At 32.8% G+C, this 12,304-nt stretch overlaps 3 protein-coding genes across 3 annotated transcripts in view; 1 reads left to right on the forward strand and 2 right to left on the reverse strand.

Moving 5' to 3' along the window:
• LOC113558351 overlaps window positions 1–418 on the forward strand; it is a 40,585-nt gene extending 40,167 nt beyond the window's left edge. The window contains exon 2 of the mRNA XM_026963809.1: window positions 365–418. Coding sequence (XP_026819610.1) covers window positions 365–418 — 54 coding nt within the window. The remainder of the gene's footprint in view (window positions 1–364) is intronic.
• A 1,623-nt stretch (window positions 419–2,041) lies between these two features.
• LOC113558352 (histone-lysine N-methyltransferase SETMAR-like) lies at window positions 2,042–3,098 on the reverse strand. Its single transcript, XM_026963810.1, is given in 4 exon segments — window positions 2,042–2,236; window positions 2,239–2,329; window positions 2,736–2,946; window positions 3,008–3,098. Coding segments are annotated over 4 exon segments (588 nt in total).
• Window positions 3,099–11,132: 8,034 nt separating this feature from the next.
• LOC113558353 (piggyBac transposable element-derived protein 3-like) lies at window positions 11,133–12,032 on the reverse strand. Its single transcript, XM_026963811.1, has one exon. The coding sequence runs from the start codon at window positions 12,030–12,032 to the stop codon at window positions 11,133–11,135; it is 900 nt and encodes a 299-aa protein (XP_026819612.1).
• Between the last annotated feature and the right edge of the window lie 272 nt (window positions 12,033–12,304).

Here is a 12,304-nt window from a genome sequence, read left to right on the forward strand (position 1 = left end):
AAAAAAAAGGTATTTGAAAAAAAATTGGTAGGGGGTCCGCGATCTCTAAAAAATCTTTCATCATCGGGGTCCGTGTTCTACAAAGGTTAAGAACCGCTGATAAGATAAACCAATATTGGTAAATTAGTCAGTAGCTATCAGACATAATATTATGTGAACAAATATTAACATGTCTTACGAGATACTCGTTCATCATGACGGCGACGGTACATAAGCGACGTACAGCAGACAGCGATTCAGACATTTTTTTTACTTTTATTCTTCTTCTTGCTTGTTCAACCATCACAGAATTATAATAATTGTACTTGGCCGAAGTTAAATTTTTTTTAAAAAATGTCCATTATTATGTTTAATAACTGCTCAGGTGATCCACGAAAAGCAACATTTTGATGACCAAGAAATTGTACTACCGACATGATACGTTGTAAAATTTAATTCTATGACTACTCTCAGATTCTAAAATACGTCGGTTTACGTCATAAATGAGCCGGTGATACCGCCGTATCGCCACAGGCATTACGTTTTTAGTATATATTTTTTATTTTTTAAAAACGAAATAAAAAAACCATAAAAATTGATTAAAAAATTTCGCAAAACCTTCAAAATAGCTAATTTGTTAATCTGATTTAAAAAAAAATTTAGGTGGTAAAAACATTTAGGTCAATGGCTGATTTTTTACAATTTTTTTAACATATCAATATTCTTGTTAGGTAGGTAAATTACGATCTAGTTTATGTTAGAAACATTATAATTTCAAAAAATATAATTTTTTTAAAAATATTTCATATAAACATTTTTAATCGTTAATTTTTTTAAAAATTGGCAATTTTGTATATTTTGGAAAAATTTTTATCACTTTTTTAGTTTTTATTTTCAGTATTAAACAAGCAAAAATGTAGTGAAATGTTTATGACTTATATTTAAAAGAATTGTTTTTTAAAATATTAATTAAAACAAGTTATTTCATTTGTCAGATCTCCGTGGAACACCCCCGTAAGTATATGTAACCAAGGAATCCTCAGGAATATTTGATCGGTCCTTACAAACGATGAAATTACGAGAAGGTCGTTACCACCCATAGACATATAAATATATAATATATGACTGCGCGTTCCCAACCACTGTCTGAACATTTTGAAATATCATATATTATGGTGAGAGAGATGGACTTTAACTACACCTCAGTACGTCACACATGGAACAAAATACACAAACATGGATACAACGGTTACTTTTTTTTAAAACGTGTACATACTTAATAATAATATTACAATACATAATATTAATATTTTATGAAAAAATAATTGTTTTAATGGTTATAATATATATTTTTACATATACGCATTAAAAATTTCTATTTTAAATTTTCTTGTTAGGTATACCTATTGTTATTTAATATTTTAATCTGTTTCTGTGTTTAGTCTAAAATGTTTTTTGAGGCACAATTTCCTAATAATATTGTAAATTATAAATTATACTATTTAATTAAAAAGTTCATTTTTTTAACTTTCCAATTAAATAAGGAAGTTATTTTTTTTCAATAACTTATTAATCTTTGTTAGATTATTTGTTATCATTGACAAGATTTCAGAACATAGTGTGTAACATATCTATTTAAATAATTAAGTCTATACCTAGGTATAGATTATTTATTATTATTTCTATACTCTATTATATGGTGAAATTTTTCAGAAAATGGGTAACTATTGAATCAGTGTTAAAATATAATTAAAAATAAACGAAAATTATCATTGGTAGAGTTTTTAAAAATCTGTATTAAAAAAAAAATAATAATAATAAATTGTTTACAGATGTCAGTATTGTGAATTAAAATAAGTAAATAACTATATTAATAAATGAATTACACACAAGTAAAAGAAATATGGATTATACTATAATACTAAAAATTCAAAGTTAAAAAATATACGAAGGCGGGCTGATAAGTAATGCCTCTTAACGCGTAGTTTTAAAACAATTGTACATAGAATAATAAATTAAAAACAAGTGTATAGTAAATTAAATGATTTTTATTTACATTTTATTATTTTTCAACATAACTACCTTCTAGGGCGATACATTTTTGCCAACGATTAACTAGTTTAGAAATTCCATCCAAATAAAATTCTTCAGCTTGAGCATTGAACCATCGTTTAACTTCAGCTTTAACTTCCTCGTCAGAATTGAATTTTTTACCCTTGAGATGTTCTTTAAGCTTAGGAAACAGAAAAAAAATCGCATGGGGGCCAAATCCGGACTGTAAGGTGGATGTGGAATGACTTGAAACCGGAGTGATTCAATTGCTGTAATGGTGGCATGGCTACAGTAAGGTCTTGCATTGTCGTGATGAAGCAAAAGTTAGGTTAAATTTGGTCTGACACGCTTTATCCTTTTTTTTTTTAGACTTTTTATTGTCTCTATGTATCGTATTGAATTTACTGTTGATCCTTTCTCTAAATATTCTGTATGGATCACACCTTTTGAATTCCAAAACACAGTCAACATGACTTTCCCAGCTGACGCTTGAACATTAAACTTCTTTGGGCACGGTGATGTCTTATGACGAAACTCCATTGACTGCCTTTTGTTTTCTGGGTCATAATGATGTACCCAAGATTCATATCCGGTAAAAATAATATTCAAAAATTTTCTTTTTCACTATCATAACGCAGAATAAGTTGGCGGCAAATGTCTACGCGGTCTTGCTTCATTTTTCTGTTAGTATTCTGGGCACCCACCTCGCGCATATTTTTCGATATTCAAGTTCACGAAGAATATGCTGGACTCGTTCTTTAGATATTCCTAATGCTACTGCTATTTCTGATTGTTTAATCCTCCGATTTCCCCTGACCAAATCATCGACTTTTTGTTTATGGGCCTCATCAATTACCGTCACCGGCCGCCCACTTCGATCCTGATCGGCGATAATCGCCTTTCCTACTTCAAAACCTTTAACCCGTAATGCTCAACGACGAACAGAGAGTTTGGTTCCCATAAACCGCAAGCAGACGTCTATAAATATTGACTGGTTTCACATTTTCGGCAACAAGAAATTCAATAATAGCACGCTGTTTGAACAGCACATCTGAAGGGGCCGTCATTATAGATTGCGCAAACAATAAAATAATAACGTTACACATTAATGATTTCTAAAATTAATTGGTTTTGTTAAAAATGATCTAATTCTAATTTTTGGTTAACTATTGGATTTATTAAACTAATGTTGTCATTTGTGAGATATATTTTCAAAATTAAATTTAAAATTTGTAATAAATGATTGTGGTTTGATATAGTAGTGAGTTATTACTACTAATATTTTACATAGCTGTAACTCACTATAAAATAATAATATCATTAAAAGCATACATCATTGTTTCGATAATATTCTTACCTTTAAATTTGATAATAGGTAAATTTACTCTAATATTATTACTAACATCACAAAATGTATTCTGCTGAACGAAATTTTGTTATGGTGTACGTTAGTAAGACAAAGACAACACATGTGGATATGGCGTCCTCTTCTTCTTTTTCTTCGTAGTTGACGGCCTTTAAGACCAAACTGATAAACATATACCACGCCATCTCTCTCTATCCTCTGCTAGGATTCTCCAATCAGCATCCGGTTCAGCCCGCTCCACATCTTTTGACACCTGGTCTTCCCACCTCAACCTTGGTCTACCAAGTGGTCTTACGCTTTTTGGAGAGCCACATAGTACCTTTTGTACAAGGTCTCTTTCTTTACGCTATGCGTGGCCAGCCCAAAAGAGCCGCCTCTTTCTAATATCTAATATCGTCGACTATGTTTGGTTTCTGATGTAGCTCTTTAATTTCCACATTATGTCTGATTCTCCACTCTCCTGTATGACTATCTATGCAAGGGCCAAAAATCGACCTCAGAACTTTTCGTTCAAATACTAAGAGGTTATTCTGCTGTATTTTATGAAGTGTCCAAGTTTCGCATCCATACATCACCACTGGTCGAATAAGTGTTCTGTACAGTTATATCTTTAGGTTCTTAGACAGTATTCTGGATTTAAACAGCTTGTTCAATCCGAAATAGCATCTATTGCCTGCATGTATTCTTGCTTTTATCTCATTGCTTGTATTTCATTATTTTGAGTTATAAGTGTACCTAGGTACTGGAACTTCTGTACTCTGTTAAATTTATATGCCCCCACTTCTAGATGAGTGTGTACATCCTCCGTCAACACCGACCTCTGAGCTATCATGTACTTTGTTTTTTCCACGTTTATGTCTAACCCAACTCTTTTTGCTGCCTCAAGTAATTCTTGAGATTGTTCAATGAGCTCTTCTTTACCAAACAAATTTTATTGATGTTGTTTTTCTACGAAAACAAAAAAGTCTTGTATTGTCTTAAGTTTCATCCCTGAATAAAAAACACAAATATCTATAAAAAAAAAAAACTACTACACAGAATACCGTTCAAAAAATAATGTATTTACTTACTATGAATTTAAGAAGAACTTAAAACAATAATATTATAAAAAAATACCTACATCATCGTTGAAACTGCCGGTGGATCTAATGATTCCGCAAAATCTTAAAGCAGATGTGATCCGTTCATTGACATAATAAGGCCAGTTTTTAGAGATCTTGTACATCAGCCCCGAACCCAAGGAAAAGTCCACTAACCTCGTGCCGTAGTCTGGAACGAGGGATAGGACTTCCGAGGCGGAACGGCCATTGACGACGACCTCAATTATGAGATCTGGTCCAAGTACTGCGTCGTCCAGAAAGTCAGACATACAAAATCATAAAAATCATCAAGTGAATATTGATAAAATTGTATTTTGTTAATGTTGAAATCGTTGAACATTATTTTTTATTTTATAGCATAAAACTATTTATAAAACTGGTGGTTTAATTGACAAACACGTTAATATTATGTTTTGTCCTTACATGACTGTAATGTAATACAATAAAAAATAAAGCACTTATCATTTATGTTTCTTTTAAGTATATTTCAAGGATTCCTCATGCTATTAGAAGTAGAAGTACACGCAGAGGAAAAACTGTAATCATTACCAATAGTCTTTATAAAAAAGAATTTGAAAGTCCAAGTATAACAAAAAAAAAATGAAAATTTATGATTCAAAAAGAAAATCAAACGACAAAGAAGAAACAAATTAGTGTATATACTGTACTGAACCATATAACACCGGTAGCAAAAGGGGATAAAGATGGGTTAGGTTTATTGGGTGTGCGAAGTGGTGTGGATGACTATTTGTTCCGCAAAATATTTTTTTTCATGCCTGTACCGAAAGTTTGGTTTTCGACCACGGTTGAAGCGCTAGAAAGCAACCTTTTTCATTCTTGTTGGCGGAAAAGAGGAAATCCTCAAAAGTGCCGAGCGGAAATGAGGAAATCCCCAAAAGTGCCGGACACGTATCCTCTGCGCAACCAGAAACTAAAATGTATACCACAGTCTTTATGAAACATAAACTTTTGATTACATCTTATATTCATAATATAACCTTCTTGCATGACGCATAAATATATTTTTTTTTTTTTTATTTATAAAAAAAAATAACATTTACAATCTGTACAAATATAATACAATAAGCAAATAAGTTAACATTATTTTAGTGACTTTGAAGACTTGTGAAGGGAAACTATCCAGTGATAGGACCCTTTTGACTTGTGACAGTAAGGACAGGGAGTGGTGTTTCAGTTTAGGAGTCGCGACACCAGCGTTTTTTGAGGCGACGAGGGGGGTTATCTGGAATTGTGGCTGAGTGTTGGTTTGCAATCAGAGGATTTGGATGATGAAGTAATTTGGAGTGAAACTTTTTATACTGGGTTTTAACTAAGTTTTCAACTGATTCGATGTTTAAGTCTTTGTGAAGGGTGTGGTTAGAAACATACCAAGGAGCTGACGTTATTGTGCGGAGGGAAATGGATTGAAATGTTTCAATTGTTTTAATTTGGGTTGTTTTTGCACAACCCCATATTTGGGCTCCATATGACCAGATTGGTCTTAACATAGATTTGTAAATAATTATTTTATTATGGATTGGGAGTTTGGATTTCAGCATAGGACGTAGTAAATGGGATCTTGAATTAAGAGACTTTCTTTTAGATTTGAGGTGAGTACCCCAAGTTAGTCTCTTGTCTAAAATTATTCCTAGATATTTAACTTGGGCCAAGGAGGGGATAGGAACTCCTTGAAAGGAGATAATGGGTGTGTTTTTTTTATTGAGGGTAAAAGAGACGAGAGTGGATTTATCGGCATTGTTTTTAATTTTCCAGTTAGAGGACCATTTATCAATAAGGTCGAGGTGGAGTTGATTAGCATTAAATGCTCCTACTGAGCTACAATTTGGGGATAAGATGGAGGTATCATCGGCATAAGTGGCTGAGAACGTGTTTTGAGTTGTGGGGATATCTGATGTGAAGATTTTATAAAGGTCAGGAGAGAGATCACTACCTTGAGGGACTCAGGCTTGGATTGGAAAAAGAGAAGAAAGAGAATTACCGTGACGTACTTTGAAGAAACGATGTTCAAGGTAGGATCGAATTAATAGGTATAGGGGCGCGGGAAGGAATTGTTTAATTTTATAAAGCAGACCAGTGTACCAGACCCTATCGAACGCTTGCGCCACATCGAGGAATACTCCTGGGCAGTATTTTTTTTTTTCTCAAAAGAGGAAGAAATTGTGTCGACTAGCCTATGAACTTGTTGTATTGTTGAATGTTTTGCGCGAAATCCAAATTAGGCATTGGGTATTATTTTTTGTGTTTCAGTGATTGATCTTAGCCTTTTCAAAACGACTTTCTCGAATAATTTTCCTAATGTTGGAAGTAGGCTTATGGGTCTATATGAAGTTGGTACATTAGGGGGTTTGCCTGGTTTGGGTATGAGAATTATGATGGATAGTTTCCAGATGACAGGAAAATAAGACAATCTCAACATAGAGTTGAATATATATGTAAGCAAGACAATTGTTTTTTTGGGGAGATGTTTTAGAATTTTGTTCGTTATCAAGTCATGCCCAGGGAATTTGTTGGGCTTTAACCTTTTTATAATATTTGAAATTTCATTCGGAGAGACATGCTTGATGGGACGAGACATAGGTAATGGGGCATCAATGAATTTATTTATTTTATCTAAATGTGCGGTATTTGGAATAATGTTTTGGTGAGGTGTGAAAATATTCGAGAGATGTTCCCCAAAAAGATTTGCTTTGTCTAGATCTGAAAATGCAAGCGAACCATCATCTTTTTTAATGGGACTAGAGAATTTTTTTAATTTGACCAAGTTTTTCGTGGCTTTCCATAAAGATCCATCATGAGTATTTAAAGGTTTAAATTTTTTGTCAAAAATATTATTCTTATATATTTTGATTAATTTTTTGATGGTGTTTGACACATTATTGAGGGTTGACTTGTCAGAAGGTAGTCGTGATCTTTGCCATCGGGAACATATCCTGCGTTTTTCAACAAAAATCTTTTATATCGGGGGGTAAAAGATATTCGTTGTGTTTGTGTTTGGAGTGACAATTCGGATTAGGAGGATAAGAACATTCATAGACTGCTGATTGGATTGAGCTGACTAAATGTTGAGCTGCGGATTCTATTTCGTTGCTGCACTTAAGAGAAATTTTTAAGTTTGTATTATTTACTAACGACGTGGAAAAATGATTCCAGTTGACTGGACCTTTGGAAAGGGAGGGACGAGGAGAAATAAGAATTGGAGGTTTCATAATGTTTAGCAAGACTAGTGAGTGGTCTGAAGACAGATCACATACATTTTGTATGCTATGATTTATATGGTTAGGGATTGATGTTATAAAAAAATCAAGTTAATCGGGTTGCCTGTTTAAATGAGTTGGCCAGTAGGTTGGACCTGGGGGGGGAAATGACTGAGAGCTTGTTCGTTTGGATGGAATTGAAGAATATTCGACCTCTAGGGTTTTCAACACAACTACCCCATAGTAGGTGTTATGCATTATAGTCACCTCCAGCTATGAAGGTGCGACCTAATGAGGATAAAAATTGATTTAGAAGTAACTGCGATATACTTGGCCGAGGAGGACAGTAGACTGCTGAGATAACTATAGGAATATGATTTATTGAGATTGAAACGTTTGTTGCTTGGATAGTGGGGAATTGAAAACACGGTAGGGGATAATGTTGGATTGAAGATGATATTAGGATAGCGGAACCGGCGTGGGACGTCCCATCGGGGTGATTGGTACTGTAAACATTGTAGCCAGGAAAGAAATGTTTGGAATTGTTTGTATAGTGGTTTTCAGTGATAAGAGCTACATCAATTTGATTTTCTAAAAGGAAGTTTAATAGTTCAGGTTGTTTTTGTTTAAGACCGTTAGTATTCCAGAGAATGATTTTAAGATTTTTATTGTTAATTTGATTATTTATCATTATTTATAATTAATTTATTAATGACTGTGGTAAGCAATTGAATTAAGGGATTAATGAGTTGTTTGAACTCTATCAAGAAGGATGATAATTGATTGTTTGATATGTTATCGGGGGAAACATATTTAAACAGTTAAATATTTAATTTGCACTGTTCCTAGATAAGTGCGTTACCTGCATAACCTTTTCCATAAACGCACGAACGTGACAAAAAAATAGTATGTGTGGCTCGCTCGGGAAGGTCATTTTCCGCCCTTGCCACACAATATACTATTTCCAATCACTATTTTTAACACAAAATATGAGTGGAAAAGTGTTTGGTTGGAACAAATATAATTCGAATCATAATGTAGTGGAGACACCGGGTTATTTCCACAATTCCACTACCGTTTGTGTTATATTTATTTAGATTGTTATGTTATTTGTACTATTTTATTGTATACCGTACGTACTGTGATTATTGGATTATTGTATTATTATTTTCCTTGTTACCTAACCATGTCACCCCCTACCACCCATACCACGCGCGTTGTCTCCGGCGGCCGACGCCTTCTTTCACTTTCGTTTGCGCGCGCTCGATCACAACATCTCCGCCTTACCGTGACGTACGTTGCGTATCGACTCGCGCGACGACATACTCCGTCCTGTGACTGTTTACCTCCATATTACTAATACTTTGTGTTTTTTTCATTGCGAACGTACACGAAATCATCTATTTGTCGTTTTTGTTGCGTTACTTAACATTAATAAAAATTGTATCGTCGACCGACGCATTCAAAAAACGTGTTTATTTATTCACATAACGAAACCTCGTGTTATCGGCGATTCCTCATTTATTGGCTGTCTGTTATTCGCAGACGCTAAAGTGTCACAGTTACACCGGATTGATGCCAATGATATAGCGCACAGATATACACTAATACTAAATAGCTGTTTTCGAATATACCACCACAGAATGAGCTTTAACGCGACGCCATATGCAAAGAAGACAACTCGATATATAAACGTTATGAATATTAGACTATTAACAATATAATTCGTATTAAATTATAGATTTATTATATTGTTACTAGTAGTTGGTGAAACTCGATCCAGGTGTATAGAAGCCGCCTTCGAGGTGGTCGAGTGAAAATCGTTTCACCGGAAAATCGATAGAGAATGGTGATCGGGTGTCTAGTAATTGGTCACTAATAAATGTGATCAAGTCGATTACCGTATTTGTGAGTTGACTGTTTTTCTATAACTAATCAGTTATCATTCGGTGTAAAAGTGTGTCATTACATGCCTGGTTTCTTTTTTGAATTCAAAAATTATAAAAAACATGCCGAAGATTACAATTGAGTGTCTAGCTATCAGTTATCAATTGGTGTAACACGGTATACGATGCATGCCCAGTTTTTTTTTTTTAATGAATAAAAAAATATAAATACTTAAAATATTAATTGGGTGTCTAGCTATCAGTCCTTAACCGATGCAAGTCGACAACTGTGCTGGGCAATCCACCTGGCACTTACGGCGGATAGCAAGTGAAATTTTAAGAACTATTTATAAACCATTTTTTTAATTCAAATACTTTATACAATGTACATTTTGTAGTATTAACCCTTTCAGACCCGAATTATTTTAACTGAAGAAAAAAATTTTTGTTTCATTATACATGATGATAGGCATTCAATAAAGATATTTAGCAAGTTTCAGATGATTCTGACCATCTGGACCGAAAATATTACTATGTACATTGGGTATATAATGTAATGACTGTATGTACATTAGAATGTGCATTGGGTATTCATAGATAAACACATATGTACATCATAATGTACATTGGGATTAATCAAATATTTCCTAAAATTATCACAAAATAATATGGCATGACTTTTACAGTTTTACCTCACTAAAATAAATAAAACAAGTAAATTAATTAATAAGAATATATGTATAATTTGATAATCATAACAAATAACTATAAAAAATATCATTTTTAAAATAAAAATATAAAATAAACATAGGTACTGATACAAAAGAAATAATACATAATAAATTATGGAAGACCACAGAAAGTATCATAAAAATAACTATTAAAAAACTTGATAATTAAAATATAAAAATTATTACATTAGACATAACAAATTAGTATCACAAAATAAATGGTATGACTTTTACCTCATAAGAATCAACAAAATATGCAAATTAATTAATACAAATACGTAAACAAGTTATTCATGTGTGAAATTTGAGAAAACAGTTGTTTTTTTTCGTGAAACAAAGATGGCATTTACATTTTAAACAAATAAACGTGTGTCCTGCCTTTACATCCTTCAACTTTACAACGTACTGCTTCAGTGCGATCATCATATTCTGGGAAATGGCCATAACTATCTTTCTTAACTTCTTCCAATGGTTTTTCATCTACTTTTTTAACTAACTTCTTTCGTGGGTTAATTATCGGGGGAGAGTTAGAAGGGCGACCTCTTTTTTTACTTGAAGGAGAAAATTGTACACCAACGCTAATTAAGCTCTCTCCTAGGCGCTGTTTGAAATGCAACAAATCCATAACATCTTTTGGTTCAATATTTAATTCAGTTGTGTCTCTTTTATATTCCAGCCAACAGTTGACCACCGCCATATCAAATATGTGAAACATCATCCGTAATGTCCATTTTTTTGACATAATAAAAGTACGATAATAGCTAACTAACTGGTCGTGCTTATCGACACCTCCCATATTTTAATTATATGTTTATAATTTCAGGACATTCTATAATCACCGAACATTTTTCCTTCCGATCAAATCTTTTTACTTGAATAGGAATTCCTGACGCAATAAAATTGGAACCAATACTGACAGCTTTATTGTCAAACCATTTAACCAACGTAATATTATGAATTGAAGACACTTCAAAGCTGGTTCCATGACCCATCTTAGCAAGTTCTTTATCTTTCGGAAATGGAGGGTTACAAAATCGATTGCATCGAATTGTGCCAATCGCAAATATTTTATATTTTAAAAGACAGCCAAAAAGATTATATGACGAAAAAAAATTATCAAAAAATAAGTTGTGACTATTAGGTTTCAAGTTTTCTACTAATTTGAGCACAACCGCACCGCCTAGACCGTAGTTTTTCTGCATAAAATCGTTGATATTAGTATTTGAGCCTTGGTATAATAGTGAATTATAAACAATACCACTTTGTCCACATAGTAAACAATTTTTTATACCCCACGGAGTAGGTTTTCCTTTTATGTACTGTTTTATAGACAAATTACCTTTAAATGGAATTAATTGTTCATCGATACATAAATTTTTTTCTTTTGGAAGCTCGGAACACCGTTTGATAAACGAATTATGAAGTGGACGAATTTTTACAAATTTGTCACGGTTATCATTTGAAACAGATTCATTATCAATAACATGGAAACAATTTCGAAGCTGAAAAAAACGATTCCGGGACATATTGTTTGCAATAATGTTTATTCGATATTTGTTTTCCCAATACATACGACTCCGGGGATAGTTCAATACACCAAATAACATATGTATAGCAATCATTATTTTCATTTCAGCGGAATCAGTTTTGTTGAAATTATTTAAGTTTTTTTGTTCCGAATAAAGATTAGTATATTGGGCCATATTAGCAAAGTCATTTTCACAAAAATATTTAGAAAAATAATCAATGGGATTAGGAATTGTTGTAGGATAAATTGGTTAAATTAATTACTTGGGGAGAAAACGGTGTTTTTCCCCAAATTATATTTCGTTTTTCTATAGGAATAAATTTATCCTATTTTATTGAATTCTCATCACTATGAGATTCAACGAGAGGTATATTTGTTATGTTATTAACTTTTTTATTATAAGCCGTTAAATTTAAAGGCTGTCCATTTAAAATTTCGTTATTTATG

Source organism: Rhopalosiphum maidis, chromosome 3 (assembly GCF_003676215.2).
Source record: "Rhopalosiphum maidis isolate BTI-1 chromosome 3, ASM367621v3, whole genome shotgun sequence".
Classification (NCBI taxonomy): domain Eukaryota; kingdom Metazoa; phylum Arthropoda; class Insecta; order Hemiptera; family Aphididae; genus Rhopalosiphum; species Rhopalosiphum maidis.

Bases quoted from the DNA above. Each gene is read 5' to 3' on its own strand.
- LOC113558353 (XM_026963811.1), bottom strand. From the start codon at position 12,032: ATGGCCCAATATACTAATCTTTATTCGGAACAAAAAAACTTAAATAAT.